This window comes from Narcine bancroftii, chromosome 5, assembly GCF_036971445.1.
Source record: "Narcine bancroftii isolate sNarBan1 chromosome 5, sNarBan1.hap1, whole genome shotgun sequence".
Taxonomy (NCBI): domain Eukaryota; kingdom Metazoa; phylum Chordata; class Chondrichthyes; order Torpediniformes; family Narcinidae; genus Narcine; species Narcine bancroftii.
In genome coordinates this window covers 110,574,410-110,599,127 of record NC_091473.1, presented here as the reverse complement: position 1 = coordinate 110,599,127, position 24,718 = coordinate 110,574,410, and the positions used below count along the sequence as shown (strand labels likewise).

At 36.3% G+C, this 24,718-nt stretch overlaps 1 protein-coding gene and 1 long non-coding RNA gene across 18 annotated transcripts in view; one reads left to right on the top strand and one right to left on the bottom strand.

Annotated features, from left to right (window-relative positions):
- Positions 1–7,080, top strand: part of LOC138763864 (uncharacterized) — a 77,794-nt gene extending 70,714 nt beyond the window's left edge. For all 3 annotated transcript variants that reach the window (XR_011357865.1, XR_011357867.1, XR_011357866.1), the window contains exon 5: positions 4,612–7,080. This is a non-coding gene — a long non-coding RNA (uncharacterized lncRNA). The remainder of the gene's footprint in view (positions 1–4,611) is intronic.
- The window catches only part of pik3r3b (phosphoinositide-3-kinase, regulatory subunit 3b (gamma)), a 582,698-nt gene continuing 561,741 nt past the window's right edge, over positions 3,762–24,718 (bottom strand). For all 15 annotated transcript variants that reach the window (XM_069938742.1, XM_069938746.1, XM_069938750.1 and 12 more), the window contains 9 exons: positions 21,014–21,125; positions 20,538–20,636; positions 15,601–15,781; positions 13,555–13,680; positions 11,298–11,440; positions 9,993–10,169; positions 9,797–9,871; positions 7,205–7,375; positions 3,762–5,377 (listed from right to left, as the gene is read on the bottom strand). In XM_069938742.1, the coding sequence (XP_069794843.1) occupies positions 5,179–5,377; positions 7,205–7,375; positions 9,797–9,871; positions 9,993–10,169; positions 11,298–11,440; positions 13,555–13,680; positions 15,601–15,781; positions 20,538–20,636; positions 21,014–21,125 (1,283 nt within the window). In that variant the 3' untranslated portion in view covers positions 3,762–5,178. The remainder of the gene's footprint in view (positions 5,378–7,204; positions 7,376–9,796; positions 9,872–9,992; positions 10,170–11,297; positions 11,441–13,554; positions 13,681–15,600; positions 15,782–20,537; positions 20,637–21,013; positions 21,126–24,718) is intronic.

The window sequence follows — 24,718 nt, the reverse complement described above, 5'->3', positions numbered from 1 at the left end:
CTTTTCTTGTAAGCTACATAAGTTCATATTAAACTACACCATTTACAGACAGAACAAAGTTGAATTACACGGATACAACAGTCAACATACTTAAGTTACATGCTGGGTTTTGTCTTTGAAAAGTGCATGAAATTCCACATGATGTTTCTGAGAGAGAGAGAGAAAAAAAACAAAGAGCAGGAGTGAGTTTAAAAAATTGTGACAATGAAAATGAGAAGAAAAATGCACATAAAGGACTTTTTTTTTAGACTCCACTGCCTGGAACATGTCATGTAAGCCTTCTGTCCTGCAGAGAACCTAAACAATCCAATTTATAACGAAAATTAAAATGATCAGAGAATATAGTCATTCAAATGAAGCAAGTATCATCAGGATAGAATTTTAAAGTGTTCATTTTAACAAAAACATGAAAGCACACCTAGCTTTTATTGAAATAAATGTGTAAATACTGACTAGAAAGGCATAAAAAAAGTTATCATGGAACTGGTGACTATGGCATCAGAGCAATGCTCCACCATTAGGAGTTTCTACCAAGGCTGGGAATTCTTGTCAACTAATTACAAATAATATGCTTTTTTTCAAGTGTAGGAATATAATGCTACAAAAGATTAGGAACCAGGAAAGGGCAGTTATGGAAAGTATGCAAATTTACTTCCTCCCTTGCCCAAATAAATCTGCAGTTAGTGTTAATAGGTCCAAATACATTCAATTTGGATCGCCTCAATACTGTTTAAATTAGCAACTTAATGTTGGATTTTTAAAAAAAAACCCACAACAAGAACACCACAGATGGACTTCTTATTTCTAACAATCTTGGTCAGGTTTGACATGGCCATTGTATTAAACAGAGGTTTTCATGCTATTTTGTGATTTTTCTCATTTCCTAGTTCAGGTATATATGCAGGACCTCATTTTGGTAAGCTATGCACATACTTTACATATAAATCAGACAGTTGTGAGGCAATTTCTGGAAGGAATTGTGGCATTAAGAAGGTTTGACTGTACCACCTTTTCTGTTATAAAGTAGCCTTCGTGACAGGAATGAAAAAGACCGTCTTCTTTTGTTAAGAGCATCAAGCATTCAAATAGAGCACAACTTGCCAGATTTTATAGCAAAGCCTCTGTTGCTATGCTTTCATTAACATCCCTTTCCTTATATCCTCCTATACAATCAGTATGAACATTTTGGAATTTAATTTCCAATTACATCACCACCTTTATGGTCCAAGTTTTTAACTGTTTAATCTAGTGCCAATTAATTCTCAATTGCAAACTTTTGTTTATTAGGAACTAGGCATTAACTAATAAAACCCATTTTACTTTGGGTGCTAGGACACAGAAAAGGGGGAGTGTTCATTCTACCAGTCTGCAGTTTCAAATCAGGGCTCAGAATTGAAAGGGTAAAATAATCCTAAAATTGCTTTATTCCCTCCAATTTTTAAATAAAGTCCATTCTATGCTAAAAAAAAACAGAATCAAGAAGTTTCAATTAGTCTATGTATGGATATGGTTTTTAAACACATAGCACAAATTGATTCAATTTCCCCCTTTCAATTCTGGTAAAACAAAACCAATGCAATTTCAAATATGTTTTAACCCTAGAAATAAAATTGAAAGCACTTCATAAACCAGATTTTACTGCAACAATAAACCCTTTAATCAAGGATATTGGTAATTTTTGGTCGATGCCAATTTGAAAAGTGGGCTTTCATAATTGTATAGCTCCACTTCCAAATGTTAGGTACTCCTTCCCGAAACCCACTCAGTGATTAACAATTGAGAACTTTAATCCCAGTGCAGAACAATTATCCAAGCCTTCCAGTTTAAGTACTGTAGTTTCATAACAAACTTTGCTTATTAATTTCAAGATGTCTTGAAAGACTTTAGTTTGTTCCAAGGGAGCAACCTGGAATAAGATGCCATGATAAAAACATCCTACTTCACATTCCTTGTCCCCCCCCCCTCTTAAAAGCAATAAAATTCTAAATGAGGTTGGGATGGACAGGCTGAAAAAGGGATAAATGGGAAAGTAAAATTACAACCCTTTAAAATATAGGTCAAGAAAACTACATATTTTAGCTCTTTAACTATGATTCTTTCAAATTTAGTTTAATTGTTGGCTTCTAAACACATGAAAATTATTTAAATGAGAAATTGAAATATTCATCTGAATAGTCAGATGAAATATTGTAATTTTAATTTTAATTGAACTGATCATAAATTGCACATGCATTTAGACCAGTCTGCATGCTAATTTAGAGCCATCTTATTAAATATCTTTAAGATGGCATTTCTAATTTCCATTACCAATAAACCACCCCACTACCTTGCCTCCCACTCACAACTGCACCCTGAAAAATGTCCTGCTTTTTTTCATTTTATATTAATGGCGCCATTAACAAACACCAAGTGCATTTAATGAGATGCAAGATTGTTCTCAATGTCTACTTCATTTCCTACTGCTGAAGTATTCCAAATTGAAGACTTAGCAATGCAGGGAATCCCAACTGTGGCTGATCCACAACCTCAGAGCCCAACACTTTACCGGCAGAGTTGGTGAGGGTCGTACAGTATGTTACTCCTATTAATGTTTATTATCACAAACTGCATTTAAAAAAAAACATGCAAGACACTAGGTGTGGTGTGGGATAAACTAAATGTGCAATGGCTTCCATAACATCAACACAATGAACAATATTCCTGCAACTTTCCCAAAGGACTCGTTTTGAAAATTTTTGATTTTAAACATTTCCTAAATATTTGACCATATTACCCAGACTTAGTTTAAACAGCCTTTCTCAGAAAAGGGTAAAATATAACATATTCAGTAAAAAAAATCTGAATGTTAGCAGAAACACTTGTTTCTTAAGTGCCTCTTGTCTGCTTTTTTAAACCCTTTCAGAAGTACTTATCAACAACCATCCACTACCACTAATAACATCCCCACCCAAGAAACATACACTGTTCAACTCCATTCCAGGGTTCAACTTGCTTTACCAGTACAAAAAAAACATTCAATTAACGGAAATAAAATTGCTCAAGTACCAAGAAAAGATTTTTTTTTAATAAGTGGGCAACAGTTAGAGCTGCATCTATGACATATGCTGGATAAGCATCAGCTTGTTCACAGTGAAGAATTAAAATGCTGATTCCATTGTTGCCGTTACCTGCTGTTAAAAGCAGGGACCCATACAAAACAAAATGGTATATTTTCATTTACTTCAAGTTGCCTTCAAGACCTAGCGTGCCCTACTTCTGCCAACTTCAATGTTAGTACAAATCGACAAATAGTGCATCAGGTGTCTGCAATATCAAAAACTGCTACATACTTAAAATCAATTGCAACTGGATGGCTAGAAGAAATCCTAACCATTTAAAAGATTTTGTAAATTCTTAATTATCTGAGAAAAGAATGAGACTTGCAAAGAACTTACCTTGGCTCTCTCAAAATGCTGGGACAAATTATCACAGGAATTACATTTTTCATAGAGAGCTCTGTGCTTCCCAGACATAAAAAGGAACAACATTTTCAGCATTTTTGTTGGTGCATAAGTGGAGCAATGGCTCAGGGGAGGAAAAAGTGGAGGGAGCAAATTACTGCTCTAAAGAAAACGAACTAACTGGCGCTGGGCCTCAAAGGTTTTGCTGGGAGACAGGAAAAAGTCAAAAATCACTTGTAATTATGAAATGGCTGGTCCAGCTCCTTAAAAAAGCATTTAAAGCAAATATTAGATTCAAGAAAGAGACATTATTGCAGAAAATTAGCTGCCATCTTTTTATTCTTTTGGAAAAAGATCTGTAAAATGTTATTTTATTTGAATTGCACATATCTAAACAAAATGCCCTGTAATCATGGGGCCTTATTTCCTGGACTAACCATATTTTTAAAACATGGTACATCAGGGAACATGTTCAGTGGACTTAACAAGTAGTCTCTTGCTTCATTTCAAATTAAACAGTTCACAAATCTACAAAGACCTCTATCCAACTTCTCAAAAAGTTACTGCCATAATGCATAAATCTGATTCAATAAATATGAAAAGCATCTAATTTAGCTTGTGTTTTCTATTAGAATAGTAACTACCCTCCCATTCAGTACTTCCAACAACCACTCTTCCCAATATCCCCTTTAAGCAACAGGCTCTTTCTTTGCCATCCAGAAGCATTGCAAATTGCACTTTCTATTCTTGAACAACAAAGGTATTTTGTTGCGAGCCAAGCCAACTTCCCTCATTAGTCTCGTTTAAAGTACTCGTCTTCTTACCTTCTGGGTTATGCATGACTAGTCAAAATAAAATTGCAAAATGTCATGGTTATGTTAATAACATTATGCATTAGTGTTTTTATTTCTTTAAAAACACTAAAATTTTGGTGCAAATATGTGCGACTGCAGACATCTGACCGAAAATTAAGTGCTAAAGTCAACATCAAAAGATGCCCTGGTCTTTTTAATTTGGTTATTTTTTTGTGAAGAGCTCTAGTGTCACAGAAGCCATAAAATGTTCTTTATTTGTATTTCTTTTTTACTTGTACTCCAGTACATTGAAAAACGACCCTTTGTGCAACTTTTCTTTTCCTCCAAATTTTGCAAGTTTTAATTTTTTTTGTCAGAAGCTCTCCTGAATGCCTTTGGTCTTCTTTCACACCGAGTTCAGCGTCATCCAACAAGTGAAAGAAATCAGATAATCTGGTCGCGTCTAGTTCAAGAAGAAAATGGTGACTAAACTAAAAAAGTAAAGAAGTCTTCTTCATTCACTGGGTCTCTTGTGAGAGTTGCACTAGATGTCGCAGAGATTTGAAGTTAAGACTGACAGTTCTTATTGGCTGTTCCATGAAAAAGAACATCTGAAAGTTGGAGAATTTTAAACTCTCAAGATGAATAGCCCAGAGCCATCAGCACCAGATTGTTTGGACGAAACTATCAGCTCCACACGAATGACATCAAAACAAAAACCAAAAGAAAAAAAAATTAGATACATTTCCAGTTTTTTTTTTGTGTTTCTCTCTGATTGAAATAAAAGCAGAAAACAAGTCACAGTTGGAGTTTAGGTAGCACCAGGTCACCTGAACTCCTGAGTACTCCACTGTCCTGATTCACATTCTGTACTCACTGTGCAAAAGCAGCCAAGTACAATGCCCTCAGTATTCTGTAATCTTTCATGGTCTACTCTTGAACATTCATCTGCGCAGAGAGGGCATCTGACTGTAGACAGGGTAAGCCAGTCTCACATTCAGCGAGTCATTGTGCTGGACCAGTGAAGTTTGTTGGTAATGCAGCACCAGGTCTTTAAGTGTACTGTATAAGTTGTATGGTTCGGCAAATCCATAACCCCTCGGCGTGCTGTAAATCACGCAGTGCTTCACTTCTCCATCGGCACTATAAAGGGAAGATGCAAAAAGATATCAGCAAGAGAAAAATCCCATTGCACCACACTAGTCAAGTAACATTCCTTTCATTCAACACTATATCTTAAAATGACTGATATACATTTCAATAGTTAAATGCATTATATCCTGTAATCACTGCCTAAAAGGTAGAGAAATCTACATTAATGCTTCTATATTTATTTTTCCCCCTCATCATTTTTAGATCTCCTCACTCCACATGATTTATTAAGTAGTCTAAATTTAGTCTGCAGGCAAAAGAATTTAAAGTGACATCCTCTTTGGTTCAAATATTATTTATTCCTAATTCATGTTTCAAAGATCACTATCAGTTACTCACAGTGGCATCCCAGACACCTGAAATTACCAATTAAAAAGTCTCTAATTTCATGAATAATTTGAAACTCAAGAATCAACAGCCTTCCAAATCTTTAAAAAGGAAACTTTAACATTCCTTTGCTAACTTTTATATACAAAAAAAAATTCTCCTTCCTTGACAGGTCTTTTTAAATTTAGCAGTCAATTTTTGCAATCATGCTTGATTATGTATATGAACAGCCACTGATCCCAAATGAAAGATCTCACTTATATATTGAAATGTAAGTATTATTTCCTATTAACCTACTAACAGTTTTTTTTTGGTCCTTGTGAATATAGTGGTCAAATTTTACAAAAGGACGCTTCTCTTGACTCAATGTTCAAGTAATATTATTTATTGAAATCCAAACGAGGACTTAATATTCCTTTGGAATTTGTTATTTTCATAATTTTTCTGTACTTTGAATGTCTAGCTAAGTTGCTTGGTGATTGAGAAGGGTTTCAAGGCAATTTAAATTCAGATGCTTTTGGACAACTATAGCTTTTTTTTGGATAAATGTATGCTCATGTGTTACATCGGCAACTATAAATAAAAATTTATCCCCGCAGCTGGTCAAAGTGCCACCAATGTCTTCCATCCAAAAGAAAGACTGCTTTAATTCATTGAGACAGAGATTTTGGATTTTTACTGTGGTTTATTGTGAATGTAGCAGAAGGGCATTCTCTTTCAATACAATCAGTCTTCTGAAGCATATTGAACTGTTCAGTCTGTCCCACCAAATACTGATCTCATGCCAGATCTTGCAGACAAAGAACCTTCAATCCATCTCTTGATTCCTGCTCTGAAATCTTAGCCTTGCTCTAGACTATGGAAATTGAACAATTGAAAATAAAATTAGGAAAAAAAATTTTGGCAGAAGGGAAATGGACTTCTTAGAACAAGAGGGAATTGAAAAATTGTATTGCGACATTAATAACATTTTAAAGACACGTCAGAGAAAATTGCAAATCACTTGAGCACTCACTTCTAACGTTCAACTGATTTTCACATCCCATCATCTCAAATAACATCTCCATCGCAAGTATCTCTTCCATACCAATGCTACGAATTTGATGCCAATTTCATTGTTCAGTGAATAGAATCTTTTCAATGCCTTTCTTTCTTTGCGAACAGTTTTAAATCAGAAGTTTTGTTGCTGTGCCCTCTTTCTCCCTTTTATACCACCAGATAAGCTGTTTTACCAATGGTGCCCAATGATTCAAGAAAATATCAGAAGGCCTTTGGCATGAAGTGAAGGATGCAGAATAGGACTCTTAATAAATACTGCTAAAATATGAAATTTTGCAAACATGAAGGCCAAAAATTCCTCCATATTACCAGGATAATCATATCATTTTAATAAATTTTAGAGAAAAAAATCTGATCCAACATGATTACAATCCTAATTTTCTTTTGACTTGGCAAAATGTCTCCTTAAAAATTAATAGTAAAGGTACTTACACCACAGAACAAGCATAGCAGCCTTTTTTACTGCTTTCTCGGATTAGGAAGGCACCATCCAATTTTCCTCGAAGCAAATCTTCAGCTTGTGTTCGATTAATAGCTCCCACAAACCAGCTCTTCTCATCATAGTGTGGGAGATTTTCATCTTCTTCACTCAGGAAATACGTACTGAGATGAAATTGAATATAAACAAGTCACTTTGCCAAGCCCTGAATTTAATCCGTGACCCAAGCAATATTTATAATTTTGTACCCAAATTTCAATTTCAATTGCACATTTAAAAAAAAAAGTAATATAGCTTGGTTTCTGTCATTACATTTTTAAATACTTATTGCTGTGACTGGAAACCAAACCTTCAGCATTTTCATCGAATTAAATGGGTATATGGCAGCATAAGTGGTTTCCCTACACAATTGAGTAATGAGCTCATTTAAATAGATTTGGCTCCATTACTTTCTTCCCTTTGCTGCTTTCTGTCTACTTGCTTCAAGCTTATATACAAGCTTATATATATATATATATATATATATATATATATATAAAAAATATATATAAAATATTTATATTAAAAAAAAAATATATATATATATATGACTATAGGCCCACCTATTCACCATACTAGCAACAATGTTTTCAGATTGGAAACTATGATTAATTTATAATTTGCCAACTGACATAGGAACATAGGAAGTAGGAACACCAGTAGGCCAAAAAGGCCCATCGAGCCTGCTCCGCCATTCAATATGATCATGGCTGATCTAATTTATGAGCTAACTCCACCTACCTGCCTTCTCCCCATAACCCCTAATTCCTCTATCATGTAAACATTTATCTAACCGAATTTTAAATATGTTTAATGAGACAGCCTCAACCACTTCCCTGGTTAAAGAATTCCAAACATTCACTACTCTCTGGGAAAAACTATTTTTCCTCATCTCTGTCGTCAATCTACTCCCCCAAATCTTGAGACTGTGTCCTCTCGTTTTAGTTCCCCCGGCCAGCTCAAAAAACCTTCCTACATCTATCCTATCCATACCCTTCATAATGTTTCTATAAGATCTCCTCTCATTCTTCTGAACTCGAGCAAATACAATCCTAGACGATTTAATCTTTCATCATAAGTCAACCCCTTCATCCCAGGGATCAACCTAGTAAACCTCCTCTGGACCGTCTCCAAAGCCAATATATCCTTCCTCAAATATGGAGACCAGAACTGGACACAGTACTCCAGGTGCAGTCTCACCAGTGCCTTATACAGTTGCAACATTACCTCCCTACTCCTGAATTCAATTCCTCTAGTGATGAAGGCCAACATTCCATTTGCCTTCTTAATAACCTGCTGCACCTGCAACCTAACTTTTTGCGATTCATGCACAAGCACTCCGAAGTCCCTCTGCACAACAGCATGCTGTAGTTTTTCACCCTTTAAATAATATTTATTTATTTAAATATATATCACAAAGACATATTCTAAAGTGTGCTTTGTAAATGTAATGAGAACCAGCACCACTATATCTCGACTCCTGGAAACTAGATACTAGTTCCAAGATTAGCGAAGTCTCCTGAAGAAACAAAATATTTTTAAAGAATATTTATCCTCTTAACAAAAGTCAAGACAAAACTAGAATATTGTAAATATACTCAGTGCTCTGTTCTGATACAGCATTCCTGATAAAACATTAACCTTTATCTAGTTTCAAAAAAGCAAATGAATTTGCCACTGATTTCCATTCTTTAAGCACTCAAAATACATCAAAGTTCGGTAAATAGCTCTGTGTGAGAGACATTCAGCATGGACAGAGCACTCACACATTGATGACATCCAAGTGAGGCACTGCCTCAAGAAAGAAGGGAAATGTCTGTATGTATTTTGGTTGATATGGTGTGAAAAATTTAAAAAATTATTAAAAAGAAAGAAAGCAGGAAGCCCATCACTGTGGACACAGCCTCTTCTCACTGCCATCTTCGGGTAGAAGGAACAGAAACCTGAACACTGGCACCTCTAGTTTAATAACACATTCTTTCCAAAGACACTAAGCCTCTTGAACCTCTCCTTGATACATTAACAATGGATTTCCCAAACACCACAAAAGGACAGTCATCACCTTTTTTTTCTTGAAATATGGGAACTGTGGATATTTATTTTCTATCTACCTTTTGTATTATCTCTTAATTTAATCTATACTACTGTCATTGTTTTTCTTCATAAGCACCTGTTCAACTGCAGCAAGCAAGAAATTTTGTGCATATGTACATTGTAAAATATATATGGCAATAAACTCATTATGCAGAATTTTATTCATAAGACTTATTTTTGTTGCAAATATCCATCGCCTTCATTATATCGGTAATGCTATTTTTGTCACATTATTACAACAAATGGGAACTCTTGAAACTGAAACTTAAATAGCATGAGGTTTATATGAAATTCACCTCTGAGACAATACATTTCCAAGTTATCCTATAGGTACAGATTTTAAAAGAGTGCATTGGAATTTTTAATCAAGAAAACCTCTACGATTTTAAGGATATCGTTAACCTTATTGCTATTTCAGTTTAAGATTTAAAAATATTAACAATTCCACTCACTCATCTGCATTTTCATTTTTGATTCCAAGCCACTCATTTATTCGTTTTTGACGCACCCCTTTGTGATTGAGCCATCTGCAAAGATTGAGACAAAGACAGAAGACATTAAAAAAATGTTACTTTTAATTAAACCCGCCAAGTATTGACCCTGAAAGTAAATTCAATGCCATTTATGTTGGGTTTTTTTTCTGCTTACACAAGGTATTGATCCCTGATCTTCCGCAGCTGAATAAGGTCTGGCTTGATGCTGTTCATTTTCTTGTCAATCTCTCGGTTATCAGACGCTTGTTTCTTCAAGTCTTGTTCCAGGCGCATCTTGCTGTCATGGATCTCCCCAAGACGAGACTTGAGTTTTTCATAATTCATCATTATCCTGCATTCAAGGAAAGTTATTTTTCAGAAATAGTGACTATAAAGAACTTTAGGCTGTAACAAAGATGTTGCAAATGTTTTACATTTATTCATCATAAGTAAAATTGTGCATGCTATGTCATATTTAATTCTATTTTTCTGTCCAAAATTCACAGGTGTTCACCTTTGTTATATTTTCTAACCTGCTGTAGGGAAAGTGAGGATTCTGCTAACTTAAATTGGATTTAGACAGGGTGTGGTTTCTGAAGATTAAATTTTCCCAATTAGCCTGTGTCTTCAATATATTTGGTTTAAAGTTATTGTCAAGATGTCAGGTTTATTATCATCTGATTGTACAAGTACAACCCAATGAAACAGCATTTCCCAGTCCTCGGAGCAAAATATGCAGACATAACTCACATACAAACATATGAAGGACAAGTATTTTAACGACACAAATAAATATCTCAGATATTAACAGAAGTCGGCAAGAAATTATTTCCACTTATCTGAGTGGTCAGGATTTAGGGGCATAGTCAGAGGTTAATGAAACTAGCTCACAGATTAGCCATGATCTTATTAAATAGCAGGATTAGTTGGAGGGGGCGAAATGAACTATTTTTGCCCCTATATTTCCTGATCTTTTTGGGTGCCTTATGGAGAAGATTCTCACTGTGAAGTACATTCTTAATATATTAAAGTTTGATAATGGCACAAAATCTGTTTCATGAATACAGTAGAAAACTTTGATCTAATACAATGCACAGACAAATGCATATTAGAAAATTAATTTTCAAACAAGCAGACTCAATGGAAATACAAAACAGAAATATACATAATTTCTGATGAATGTTCATTGATCTAAAATATTAATTGCTTCTCATTTTAGAAGTGCTTTGACTGGAGATAAACTCCCTACAATTTTTATTTTATTTTGGATCCAAGAGATAGCAAGGCAAGGAAACAAGGGGATGAAGTGAACTTGTCCTTCCAAGCTGAAAGCAGCAAGTTTGGAACATAAACAAAAGTTCAGAACAGGTTACTTGATTCACCACTTTCTGCTCTGCAACTTTTAGTGGAAGGTCATTATTAAGAGTAGTACTACTTCGTAAATTTGTGACCCACTCAAAGAAAACAAAAAGCAATGTACCGTTCAATTTCCTTCTCGTTCCCTTCTCTGCGAAACCTCTCAATATATTCTTTGCTGTAACGCTCTTGAGTGTGACACTGTTCTTCGAATATTTTTATAGTCTCATTAAAGGCTTCAATTGCAGTTCTCTTCATTTGTATTTCCTGTTAAGAGTCAGGTTAGTTTTATCTTTAAGTGACTAATTTACAAGTTACAAACAGTTCAATAGTTGTATCCACTGACAATTGCTCCAGCAACAATCTAACTGTTCCTGCTAAGAAAGAGGTCCCAGTGTGGTGGAACTGAACCATGTCAACCATAGAGTTATTGGTCAAGGATCTGCATTTCCAAGTCATTTGTATACCAAAGCTTAAAAACTGAACTATTTTACAAGAAGAAACTGAATTTAAGAAATTCAGTTACTGTGACATTTGACAGATAGTACTATAGTTTCAATACCATACATGCCAGTGTACAGGATGATCTTTGGAACTTAAAAATGTAACCTTAAAATTAGGGTTTGCCCTATACACCGTGTTTAAAATCTGAACATTGACAGTGCAGTCTCAGCACCGCTAATCTTCCAACCGGCTCCGACTCAATCGCATGTGTGCCGTTGGTTATCAGCAAGTCTCTGAGCTCTTCCGTGGAGTCCATCAGCCCAGTTCGACTGCTGTCGGCTCTGCGCAGGCTTTACAAGAGCTGACAGTGATTTATTTTAAAATATCCAAATAAAATTTTAATCTTTCCAAGGTAAATTGTTATTGAAATATTGTGATTTGCTTTTAAAAACAGCCATAAGTGTCAGATTTCTTTTTTCTTGGGGTGGGGGGAGGGGTTAGAGCTCTTATACAAAGGCTATTGCACAAAACCAACATCTTAGGTGGAAATTTGGGGAGTCATAACCCTATACAGAGTCGTCCTTTACGATGGCATATACTGTATGTGATGGACACAGGATGAAATTAATTGCTGCCATCCACTTTTAACATTTATACAATGCATTAATATTCTATCCCTAGCCAGTTTTTGGACAAACTTTGTACTCTGAGAAATGCAACTAAGAATGAATTCAACAATGAAAAGGCCACTTTGAACATCACAACCCTGCCAAAGCAGACAGCAAAATCTTGCCCAAGCACCTCTATGATTTAACTAAAAGGCACTCAAATATTTCTTATTAAAAATTAGAATTTTTAAGATCAGTGTGAAATAATCTAATCCTTGAACATTTTAGCAAATTTATTTCAATTAAACCAAGAATTGGAAGTTAGCATATTTCATTCAAAACTGTTTTTATCAAAACAAGGCTGCAAAGTGCACAACTTGAATCGAATCAAGAAAAATAAACAAGGTACAGGTACACAATCCTTTATCCAGAGATCTAAAATCCAGAAAGCTCCAAAAACGGGCATATTTTTCTGGTACTGGTACAGGGGAGGGAGAGAGAGAGAGAGAGAGAGCGCGACTCGGGTGGGCGAGGGGGGAGAAGAGAGAGACGGCAGCGCGACTTGGGTGGGCAAGGGGGGAGGAGAGAGAGACGGCAGGGCAACTGGAAAGAGGTGGATGTGGCAGCACAATTTGGGTGGGCTTAAATCTTGGCCAGCTGGCTTTTGTTCTGAAATCCGGAACACACCGTCCCCCAAGGGTTCAGGATAAAGGATTGTGTACCTGTATCTTAACATCTCTTTAAAATAAAGGAGCAAATAATTTCCAACATATAAATAGATACATTGGAGGGTAGAAGTGATGATGAAAGATGAACCGATTTGTTGTTTTTGCAAAAGCCTAAGTGGAATTGCAATTTATTTCCATGTTATTATCATTAATCCTTTTATCAACTGAAATGACCAGAAGATCACTACTGATATTTGAACCAATGAAAAAAGTAAAAGACCAGCATGAATTATTTTTGCTGTTGCCACTTGACTGGAGGTTAGCTGGGTTGTCAGCACAAGGGCGTTGTGCTGAGGGCCTGACCAGAACACGTCCGTGGAAGCGAGCTGGGTTGTCAGCATGAGAAAGGTGCACTAAGAGCCTGACCAGACACTTGCGTGGAAGTGAGTCTGCTTGTCAGCGTGAGGAAAGTGCACCAAAGGCCTGACTGGGACACTCGTGTGGAGGTGAGTCAGGTTGCACAGATAGCTAAGTTTGTTCAGTATTTTTGAAATAGAAATTTAAATTTTCTAAGTTATAAGAATTACCTGATTAAAGTAAAACATTAAAATAAATTCTGGAATACAAAAATTATTACCCCACCCAGCATAAGTGCACACACCTGTGATGTCCTTGTGTATTCTTCATAAAGCCGGTCATATTCTTTACTTTTATCCTGATATTGATTATGGTACTCCTGCAGTTTTTTGCCAACAGCGTCAATATTATCTTCTTTCACAACCTGATCCTGATAAAGTGAACAGAACAATATTCTCATTAAGATTTGTTAAATAATGAAGACAAAGCTGAATATTACACATACAATGTAATTAGTTATATTTCCAAAAAGAAAACTTTTATTCTGTAAATAATCATTTTCTTCCCACCAAACACAAATTATAATAAATATAACACATTATATGTTACAATATGCAGTGTAAATTCCTCTGCATAGAGCTAATTCAAAATAGTATTCCAAGAGAGTCAAGTCAGCACAAAATTTTGTATCAAATAATTATCCTAAATAATGGCAAAATTCCTGTAGCACCTGAGGCATTAGATTTATGAGGAAATGCTTGTTATGACAGATTGATCTGATTACTTTGACTGCATGCATTTTTAATGGACAGCCTTTTAAATGGTGGACAGCCTGTTGCAGTAACCTCTCTGAGGATAGAACACTCTCACAAGCAACTCCCATGAGAAACTGCAATAGGACTAGATCATTCAGCTTGTCCATTGGCCTAATAGGAGTATTTCAGCATTCAGTAAAATCATTCCTTGAGTAAGGAGCTACGTTTCTGTCTTCATCTTCTTCTTCTTCTACTTCTTCATCTTCTTCTTCATCATCTTCAGTCCAAAACTATACACAGAGCATGGGCAATAGTCCTACCAAAAGCCTACTGAATAACGACTTCTTTGCAATTATACTCTAATCATTTTGTAATGAGGCCAAACAGCACTGCCTTCTTAATGAATTGCTATACCTGCATATTATCTCCTTGATTTGTGTCCAAGGACTCTGTCATTTACTTTAATATTTCCTTCTCATCCATATCCTTTTGTAGCCATTTTGCCTGCTCCTCTTTGTATCCCTTCCGACCCAGATATCTATTGTTAGTGGAGCTAGCACCATTACATTGGATCATCATCCAGGTTATCGAATAGAATGTAAAAAGCTAGTTTTACAGCTTTGTCACATTAATGATTCAAGCCCCTGTTATGCTGAAAATAACCTATTTATGTCTGTTTTCTTTTTTTAAGCAGATCCTTAATTAATATTTGTAAAATTGCAGACAGGTTAAATGTAATAAGTACGTCGCATTAAAAAAAATCTTTTGAGTATTGAGTTATACTAAATCTCATACTCCCTCTGATAACCTACAACCCGAAATAATTCTAATAAACAAGTGCTAACTCTGGATATTTTTATTGTTAATTAGAAATAATGTTTATTTCCAATTGTTCCAATACCAGATTAGAACCAGAGAACATTATAGCACAGAAACAGGCATTTTGGCCCTTCTAGTTTGTGCTGACTTATTCTGCCTTGTCCCACTGACCTGCACCCAGTCTATAACCCCCCCCCCCCCCCCCGCCATACTCCTACCATCCATGTGTGAACGCAACGAACACGGGATGGGGGTCATTTTCAGTAGGCAGTATCAGAGCCAATGTGTTTCGCATTGGCTCTAGTATAAAAGGCTTACCTGCCTTTCCAGACACCGATGCTCTAATGCTGCACCTTTTGACCCGGGATGCCGGGTTGCTGTGTAAAAGGTCTCATTGAACCAGTTTTTCTTGGTTCAGTGTGAATGCTTTGACCTGACCTGGCTTTAAACATGGGATGTTGACATGCCACTTTAGTGGGATCTCTGGGTAAAAGAGGTATCTGTTTGAATAAGTTCCCCCTAATATACCCTATAAACCTTTCCCCTTTTACCTTTAAGCCACGACCTCTGGTTTGTATCTCACCTACCCTCAGTAGAAAAAGCCTACCTACTTTTACTCTATCTATACCCCTCATAATTTTAAATACTTCTATCAAATCTCCCCTCATTCTTCTACACTCCCGAAAATAAATAAATAGACGCTATCAACCGATCAACATGACACCAGATTGAAAGATTCTAATATTAAATACAAGAAATATAAAGGCTTAACTTACCTGCTGGAACTTTGAGACTGGATACATTAACTTAACATCTAACTTTGGGTTGTACTGGGCAAGAGACTCATGTCTGTAATGGTTAATGAGCTCTACCACTGAGTTAAAAGTGAGTGGGTCAGAGAAGCCGTACTTCCCATCTCGATGGTATATTTTGATTAGTTTATTATTGCCTCCTTTCCTATAAAAATACAAGAACAAAAAGGTGATTTGAGCAATGATACAAGGAAATATTTAAGCAGGTTGCAATTACAGTAAAATCCACATTATCTGGAATTCAATCAACCAGAAACTCAAATCACCATCAAAAAAAAACCCTAGGAAATAAATAAAATTTCAAATAAATAAGACTGGGTGGATAGACCACACAGGGGAGTGCTGAGACTTTGTTGGACACACACAGGTTTGCTCCACTGAACGTACATTGCAACTCTATGGGCACGGATTCCTTTTGCTGTTGCCACTTGACTGGAGGTTAGCTGGGTTGACAGCACAAGGACGTTGTGCTGAGGGCCTGACCAGGACACCTCCGTGGAAGCGAGCTGGGTTGTCAGCATGAGAAAGGTGCACTAAGGGCCTGACCAGACACTTACGTGGAAGTGAGTTTGCTTGTCAGCGTGAGGAAAGTGCACCGAAGGCCTGACTGGGACACTCGTGTGGAGGTGAGTCAGGTTGCACAGATAGCTAAGTTTGTTCAGTATTTTTGAATAGAAATTTAAATTTTCTAAGTTATAAGAATTACCTGATTAAAGTAAAACATTAAAATGAATAAATCCAACATTATTACAACGCCAGTGACTGGGGCTTGCATTTAAATTTTGTAAGTTACAGGAATTAATTGATTAAAGTGAACTTTACATAATTAAAGATTACAATATGGATATTTTTCCAAACTACACTTTGAACTGTCTTTTGACTTTTAAATGGTTTATTCTTAATGCAGGTGTATTAGTTAGGCGTTGGAAGAGTGAGTCTCAGTCAACTGGAAAATTCTCATATCCGGCATCTACGATTCCCATAGGTGCCTAATAATGGGGAATTTACTGTACGTTCAGAAAAGGTTCTTGTCTTTTTAAAGAATACATTAAGGTAAACCAGCACCACAAACTAAGTTACAGCTGAGCAGCTTTGGTGGTAAAGTATTAGACAATCACACTAGAGTTTGAGCTCAATTCCAGTCCTCTACTTCAATTTATATAGTGACATTGAACATTTGTTGAGATTAAGGAACTTGATGAAGACAGTCTGAAAAGAGAAGAAAACTTATAGTACAATATATGTAATACATCTTGAGTAGTTGGGAGCAATGTCCAGGCCATTTATTATCTAAATTCAGCCATGTTTTTATGCCATTACACTACGTCATTGAAAACCAACTATAAATACCTCCATAGAAAGTGTGAGGCAATAACACTGGACAATGAAGATTTTGCTTCCTGAACATTTTTGCGGGTATTTCATGGATTTTGAGCTGCTGATCATGAAAATCACCTCAACACTTTCCTTTTTTTTTAAGCTATAACCTATTTTTGTGATTTCCTCTCATATTTTAAGTCTGCTTGAAACATACAAAACATGAAGTGCAGCATATCTTTGAAAATTCATTTTCTGCATTCGCACTTGGACGACTTCCCTACTGATGGTGAAGTCAGGACATTGCGACCATGGAAAATCGGTATCAGGGAAACTAGAATCCATCAATGCTGGTCAACTATTGTTGGACACTGACATGAGAGGCATCAGATGCTGAGTACAAATGAAAATCAGCAGCAAAACTTTTTAGGTCAGTTGAACTAACGTTAATGTAATGTTTCTCTAACTTCCTACGCAATACGGCAAATCTGAAATTATCTTTGTGTTTAGCTTCAAGTTGTCTATCATAATTCCCAATTTTATTTCAGGAAGCAAATTTTTTGGAAAAAAAAGTTGTCTAGTGTTATTAACCCCAGGATAGATATATGCAGTCCAATGCATTACAGATTCTACTACAAAGTGCTGTAAATTTCAATAGCCACAAGAGTACTCCCAGCCTGGCTTGACATTTCCATTTCTGAGAAAGTTTCCAATGTCAGTTTTGGGATTTGGGTTTGGGTTGGCCAGTTATCCAAGTTAATGCCCCCAAGTTCAAGTTAAAGAGAAAAAAAACATTTTTTTCAATGGATGTGGATTCAAATGAGGGTTTCAATACAGAGAAGCAGCTTGCCTATGCAATTTTAATTCAGGTAGACTTTTAATGAATTATTTCTATTGTAATATAAAACTCAGATAATCAGATCCAACACCAGGTTATACCGAATGTTAAGAGTATCAAGAGTAGATGTCAACAATATCCAGTTGACAAGATCTTCTTAAAAGCCAAAAATAATCTACTTGCAATGTGTTACAAATTATCAAAATAAGTGAAAATGAACCACAAAATCCAAGCCACATGACAGACAAAAGGTTTTATTGAAACTGGCCCACAATTCTCTTCCCAACCTTTGACTTTCTTATTAGGAAGCAATAAAGAGTGTAACCAAATATATTTTCCCAAAACTTTCATGAGTGAGCGAGAAATTAAGTTAATATTAGAGAAGCATTCTCGCTGCTGACATAAACAAAATTCTTCACGACTAAACAAATTTATCAAGCAATTTTTTCAGATTTCTAGCATCTGCAGAAACTTGCTTTTCAAAATAAATGGCATGTTAGTCTTTATACCAAGAGGACAGAATGAATAAAAACACAAAGCTGGAAAAACTCAGCAGGTCAAACAGTATATTTTATGGAGCAGATACATAACCAACAGGCGCCAGCCCACATTTAGCCCATACCTTGATGAAGGGCTCAAGCCTGAAATGTTGATTGTGTATCTTTATGTTTGCTATACAACGTACAATGTTAGACCTGCCGAGTTTCTCCAGCATTGTGTTTTTACTTCAACCACAGGGTCTGGAGACTTTTGTATTTTACTAGGATTGCATGAGAATTAGGAAGGCTAGCTTTATTTATACAAGGTTTTGTTGACACAGCAGCACATGAATTTAGTTTTGACATCCATGGAAAAATATCCTATGGATACAGTTGTGTGGAGTTGCTCAATTAATTCCGGGATCAGGAAATTCCTAGAGAATAGTAGAAGTTATCTTATATATTGGAGTAAATATTAAGAGTAGATTTTAAGAGGTTGTTCCTGTGCTTGGATTTCCTGCACACAACCTCAGAGCAGATTTTTGGACATTTAAGAATGAAATTGTTATTTCCTCTCCAGAAGTTGTGGATGCTCTATTATTAAGTGTGGTCCAGGCTGAGATGAACAAATATTTGGAGGTCAATAAAATTGGATACAAGGATTAGATAAAAGAATATGATAAAGGATTCATCCTTGATCAACAATACCATTGATCAACAGCAAGACTACTTTCATCAATTACAGCTCAACACTATCATACCCTCAGAACCAGTCAGCAAGCTTCAAAACCAGGGCCTCTGCACCTCACTCTGCAACTAGATCCTTGACTTACTCATTGAAAGACTGCAGTAAGTGAAGATTGGTATCAATGTCTCTTCCTCAATGATAATCAACACAGGCGCACCTCAAGGATGCGTGCTTAGCCCACGGCTCTACTCTCTCTACACCCATGACTTTGTGGCTAAGAATTCAAAGGTTATTTGTCAAGGACACCACAGTTGTCAGCAGAATTACTAATGATAACGAGGAAGCACACAGGAGGGAGATAGATGAGCTAGTTGAGTGGTGTCATAACAACCACCTGGCACTCAACATTAGCAAAACTAAAGAATTGATTGTGGATGTCAGGAAGGAGAACAATAACCAGTCCTCATCAAGGGATCAGAAGTGGAGAGGGTAAGAAACTTCAAATTCCTGGGTGTCAACATCTCTGAAGACCTACCCTGGGGCCTCCATCTTGATGCAAACATGAAGAAGGCTGACCAGCAGCTATGTTTGATTAGGAGCTTGAGGAGATTTGGTATGTCACCAAAGACACTTGCAAATTTCGAATACTGAACGGTGGAGAGCATTCTGACTGGTTGCATCGCCGTCCGGTATGGAGGTGCCAATGCCCACGAGAGGAAAAGGCTACAAACGGTTGTAAACTCAGCCAGCGCTATCATGGGCATTAGTGTTCACTCCATTAAGGACATCTTTAAGAGGTAGTCTTTCAAGAAAGCAGCCTCGATCATCAAGGACCCTCACCACCCAGGCCATTCTTTCTTCTCATTGCTACCATCAGGAAGGAGGTACAGGACCCTGACAATGCACTTGAAACATTACAAAAACAGCTTCTTCCCCTTCGTCTTCTTATTTCTCAACAGATAATGAACCTACAGACACTACTTCACTTTTTTCTCTTTTTGCACTAATTATTTGTAATGCACAAAGCTGCTGTCGCAAAACAATAAATTTAATGACACATTCATGACAATAAATCTGATTCTTAATCTTACTGAATAGCAAAATAAGTTGGAAATATCACAAAGGTGACTGTTTATTTTTATTTTTTTGCATTGTTTTTCTTTAAATCATCAATCACCAAGTTTTCTGGTCTAAATTCTTGCCTTCAAAGGCTGGAAAGGAATTTTCACTATTTTCCCTTCCACCTCCTCATATGAGCTATTCTGGTCTCATCCAATAGACTAAGTGGAGACGGTAGAACATGGGAGTTAAATTTGAATAGTATACTTTACATGATTATCAACTATTTCCTTGGAGATTTTAGGAGGGGTGCAGCATGAGGCTGTGTGCATATGGATTCAAAATATGTGCTGCAATTTGTGGGATGACCTTTGCATCATTTTGTACGATTTTTGGCTTAAAAGGTGACACGCAAAATTTAAAGTTTTAAATCTAACAAATAAAATCCACTTCACTTCATTAACAATGTGAAATATATTAAAGTTTTGCCAGCAAACATTTCATTATTCTTATTTTATACCTGAGGGTCAAAGTATAATCTCCCTGCATCTTGGTAGAAGCATCTCGCACTAGGAATGTACCATCTGGCATGTCACGCAATTTGTCATTCACTTCTTCCCTGTGGATAAAAATGTGGAGGATAAGAAGGTTCCGAACAGCTGATATACTTGCGCAAAACTGTCATTACCAAAACTATATTACCACCACAACAAGATGAGTTATAGATATTCCGAATAATTTCTTTTGTTCAAAAATTTATGTGTGGCTACTTCCAACAACAATTTTTTGCATCCCAACAAAATTCTGAGATTTAAAAAAAATTCAGCTTGCATGAATAGACTTAATAGGCAAGCCACTGCTTGCCAGAACATACACACAGACACAAATGTTGAAATATCAGGAGTAGCAGGAGCAACTGAACTAGGTTGAGGTATCAAGTCACTGGCTATTGATAGCAAACCTGGCAGGAAAACAACAGGCTTAAAGAAAACTCACCGAGATATGTCTCCCCAGTACCATTCAGCATCTTGCAGAGATATGCTTCCACCATCTTTAATTCCATTGGCGGATAATGACATCATGGGTTTAGGTGGTTTTGGGGGAAGAGCTACAAGCAACAGAGAAAATAAAAACTTTACACAGGGAAAGTAGATAGTACTCAGCACTTTTTTGTATCATAATTAAATACCTATGGAATGGAAAATAAACAACATAATTAGGATATATTTTTGGTGTTGGCTTGTTTTTCCAATGTATTTCATTTTTTTTACATCTCATTAATTTTGTCTGTGGCACTCTAGAAACTAGATTATAAGTCTTTGCAGTAAAATGTCTCAGGTATTGGCAGATACAACGCCAACTCTGTTTGGCAATGTGTATATGGTTTATGTAGCTCTATTCCCCAAAAACTATTCAGTAAAAAAAATATAATGTATTGAAAATAAACAGTACTGGATTTTCCAATAGAGAACTATCTATCTCTTGTTCTTATATAATGTGGTTCTGGCTGTAAAATGATAAAGAAACCCCTTGTAGGACTCATTACATCTATTTTCTCCACATGAAAGGACACTGAGCAGAATCTTTCATTATTTTATTTGTGGCACCTCCTTGCATACATTGGAAAGTTCTCGTGGGCAGAGTTGGATTGCTGAGCTGTTTGGTTCAAGATCCAACTATCAGAAACTATGCAAAACTCAGAGAGCAAATTAGAATTGCATGGATTTGGTTTAACTACACAATTTAAAAAATATATTAAACTAATAGTCTGTGGTTTTGTTATGTGGTCCACAGTAAAGGCAGATATTACTGATGTAATAATCAGTTAATAGATAAAACAAGGTTGCAAATTTAATCACAAAAACTCTCAGAAAATATTCCCATCAAAATAAAGCGAAAGTCCACATCAGTGGTCTGGAAAGGGGTTTGACCTCATTATCAATGGTGGAGAGTGGTGAAAAATGATAGAGAACCAAGTTAGTGGAGAACATAAAAAATCCCCACAAAATGCAGGGTCCAACGGTGAATTTGGTTCCTCAAGCTCACTTTGTCTTTCTTGGAATTTAATAAGAACCCCCTAAAGCTGTGAATAAGCTTGATTTCATGGTGTGACGTCCAACTATGAAATGAAATGAGGAATGTGAAAGGCCACAGTGAAATTTACAGGGATATTCAAACCAGAGGCCATGGTTTGAGAGTGCAGGGGGAAAATTATAAGGGGAACATGAGGGGAAATTTCTTCACGCAAAGGGTGGTTGGGATGTGGAATAAGCTTCCGGCAGAGGTGGTTGAAGCAAGGACGTTATTTACATTTAAGGAAAGACTGGATAATTACATGGAGGGGAGAGGATTGGAGGGGTATGGACCAGGTGCTGGTCAGTGGGACTATGAGGGTGGGGATTTGTTCCTGCATGGACTAGTAGGGTCAAACTGGCCTGTTCTGTGCTGTATATGGTTATGGTTATTTTCAGAAGATTATTGACTCTAGCTAAACAAACCCCTGTACCCACCAATATTTTGTTAGAGGTTTTACAGGGGAGGATAGCAACCAGTGTGCCAACAATGTCTAGTTTAACCCCAAAATTTAGAGTTTAAACTTCAGCCCACTCTAATGTAATAAACATATTACATAAGGCACAATTGTAGAATTAGGCCATTTGGCTCATCAGGTCTGCATCACCATTCCAACCATGGCTGATATATTTTTCTCTCACAACCTCATCTACTGCCTTTTCCCCATAACCTTTAATGTTCTCATGAATCAAGAACATATCAACCTCCACTTTTAAAAGTATACCCAATGACGGCCTCCAGGATTGCCGGAAGCAATGAATTCCACAGATTCACCACTTCTGGCGGAAGACATTTCTCCTCATCTCATTAAAAAAAAATACAGCCACTGCAGTCCAGGAAATAATTGGCATTTTCTGGAACACACGCTGTCGGAACGGGAATGAGGGTGCCATTTCCAATTCGATATTTTACCTCCTAGACCCTAGTAAATTTCCTGGAATGCCTGCAGTCTAAAGTTAATTCTAGGCATTCTGTGAACAACGAGCTAATGAATAGCACGTAATGATGACGTGCATTGCGGTATGCTGTCTAAAGTCATGCAAGGAAACAGAGATTGAGTTTTGGTCATTCGCGTGAAACGTCCAACGCCGAGATGTTGGACATTCTTCAGACCAGTAAAATCATGCAAATTCTATCTAAAAAAAAACCATCTGTTCTAAATGGATATCCATTTCTTCTTAGGCTGCGCCCTCCAGTCCTAGACTTTTAATACTGGAAACATCTTCACGTTCACTCTATCCAGCCCATTCAATATTTGGTTCGTTTCAATGAAATACCCCCCCACATCATTCTAAACTCCACAGGCCCAGAGCCATCAAATATTCCTTATACATTAACCCTCTCATCCCAAGGATCATTCTGTTAAACCTCCTCTTGACCCTCGAATAAAAGTAGTGCAAGGGTAATCCTATTCAAGTTTGGAGTTGGCGTAAATCCAAAGAACAATAATGAAACAATTTGTTTCTGGTAACGATCAGGTAAAGAGGCCACAAGGATGTTTTTCAGAAATATTAATTGGTTTAAAGAGATCTAGATATGATCATTTGTTGAGCTAGTTTTAATGGAGCTTTAAGCATTCAGCTTTGATCACTGGACAGAGATCTCTCGTGTCTGTCCTGTCTTGACTTTTAATTATTTTTTTTCCCCATTAAGACCTATATCTTGGGCATACATTTAAGATGTATGGACAATTTTGTATCTATTGCTCAATGTCACCTCAGATTCACAGTTAAGAGTAAGCAAGCAAATGAATGTAAATGCATTCCTCTATCAACTTGATTTAGATGATTATTTTTGTTATCTTGATACTATTCTGCAGTAAAAGCAGAACTGCAAACGAGCAAAAGTTTTGGTTTCACATCCTGATCGATTTTGTTCGCTGTATAACACATGGATTTAGACAATTATTACTAATGCACTATTGATTGAAAACCTTGTACTCTCTCTAGGATAGCTCAAAGTTAATTTCACCATAACGAATTAAGGTTCAATCATTTTTGAAACAAAGTTTTGGTGCATTTTGACAGATAACAAAAAGAAAGTGCAAGAACATCCAACTCAAAGTTCTTAAAAATAATCCATTATTTAGATATCCATTATTTTAGGCTCTTTTTCTCTCTAGTTAATAATTAAACTGATTATTTTAATGAAACCAATGTTTTACATTTATAGTGTAGTTCAAAAAAGCAAGTCAAACATTTGCAAGGCAACATCATGTCACTGGTATTAAGATCGCAGAGAGTAGAACAGTTAATCCTTAAATTAGTATCAGTTACTAAACAAGAGAAAACTGTAAGATATTACAGAACTCTAAAGTCTTCTGGGCTGGAACTAACCAATCTAAAGTGCTTTTAACAATTGCATTCTTGGTCACTGTTGAACAAAAATGAACATGTTAATTTGCTCGAGAAACAGCGTTTTCTGACCTACATTATACATAAATAGAATACAAGGAAAATTAAGATTCAAATTAAGTTCATTGTGATTTCTGTGGCATAGTTAAACCAGGACTTTTATGCTCTTTGCTTCCTTGCATGGTAAGTGCTTGGGTATTTTTCTGCATTTGAGAGGACAAAGAACAAAGGAATTTTGAGCAAGGATACTCAAGATCAACATTCCAAAGAGATG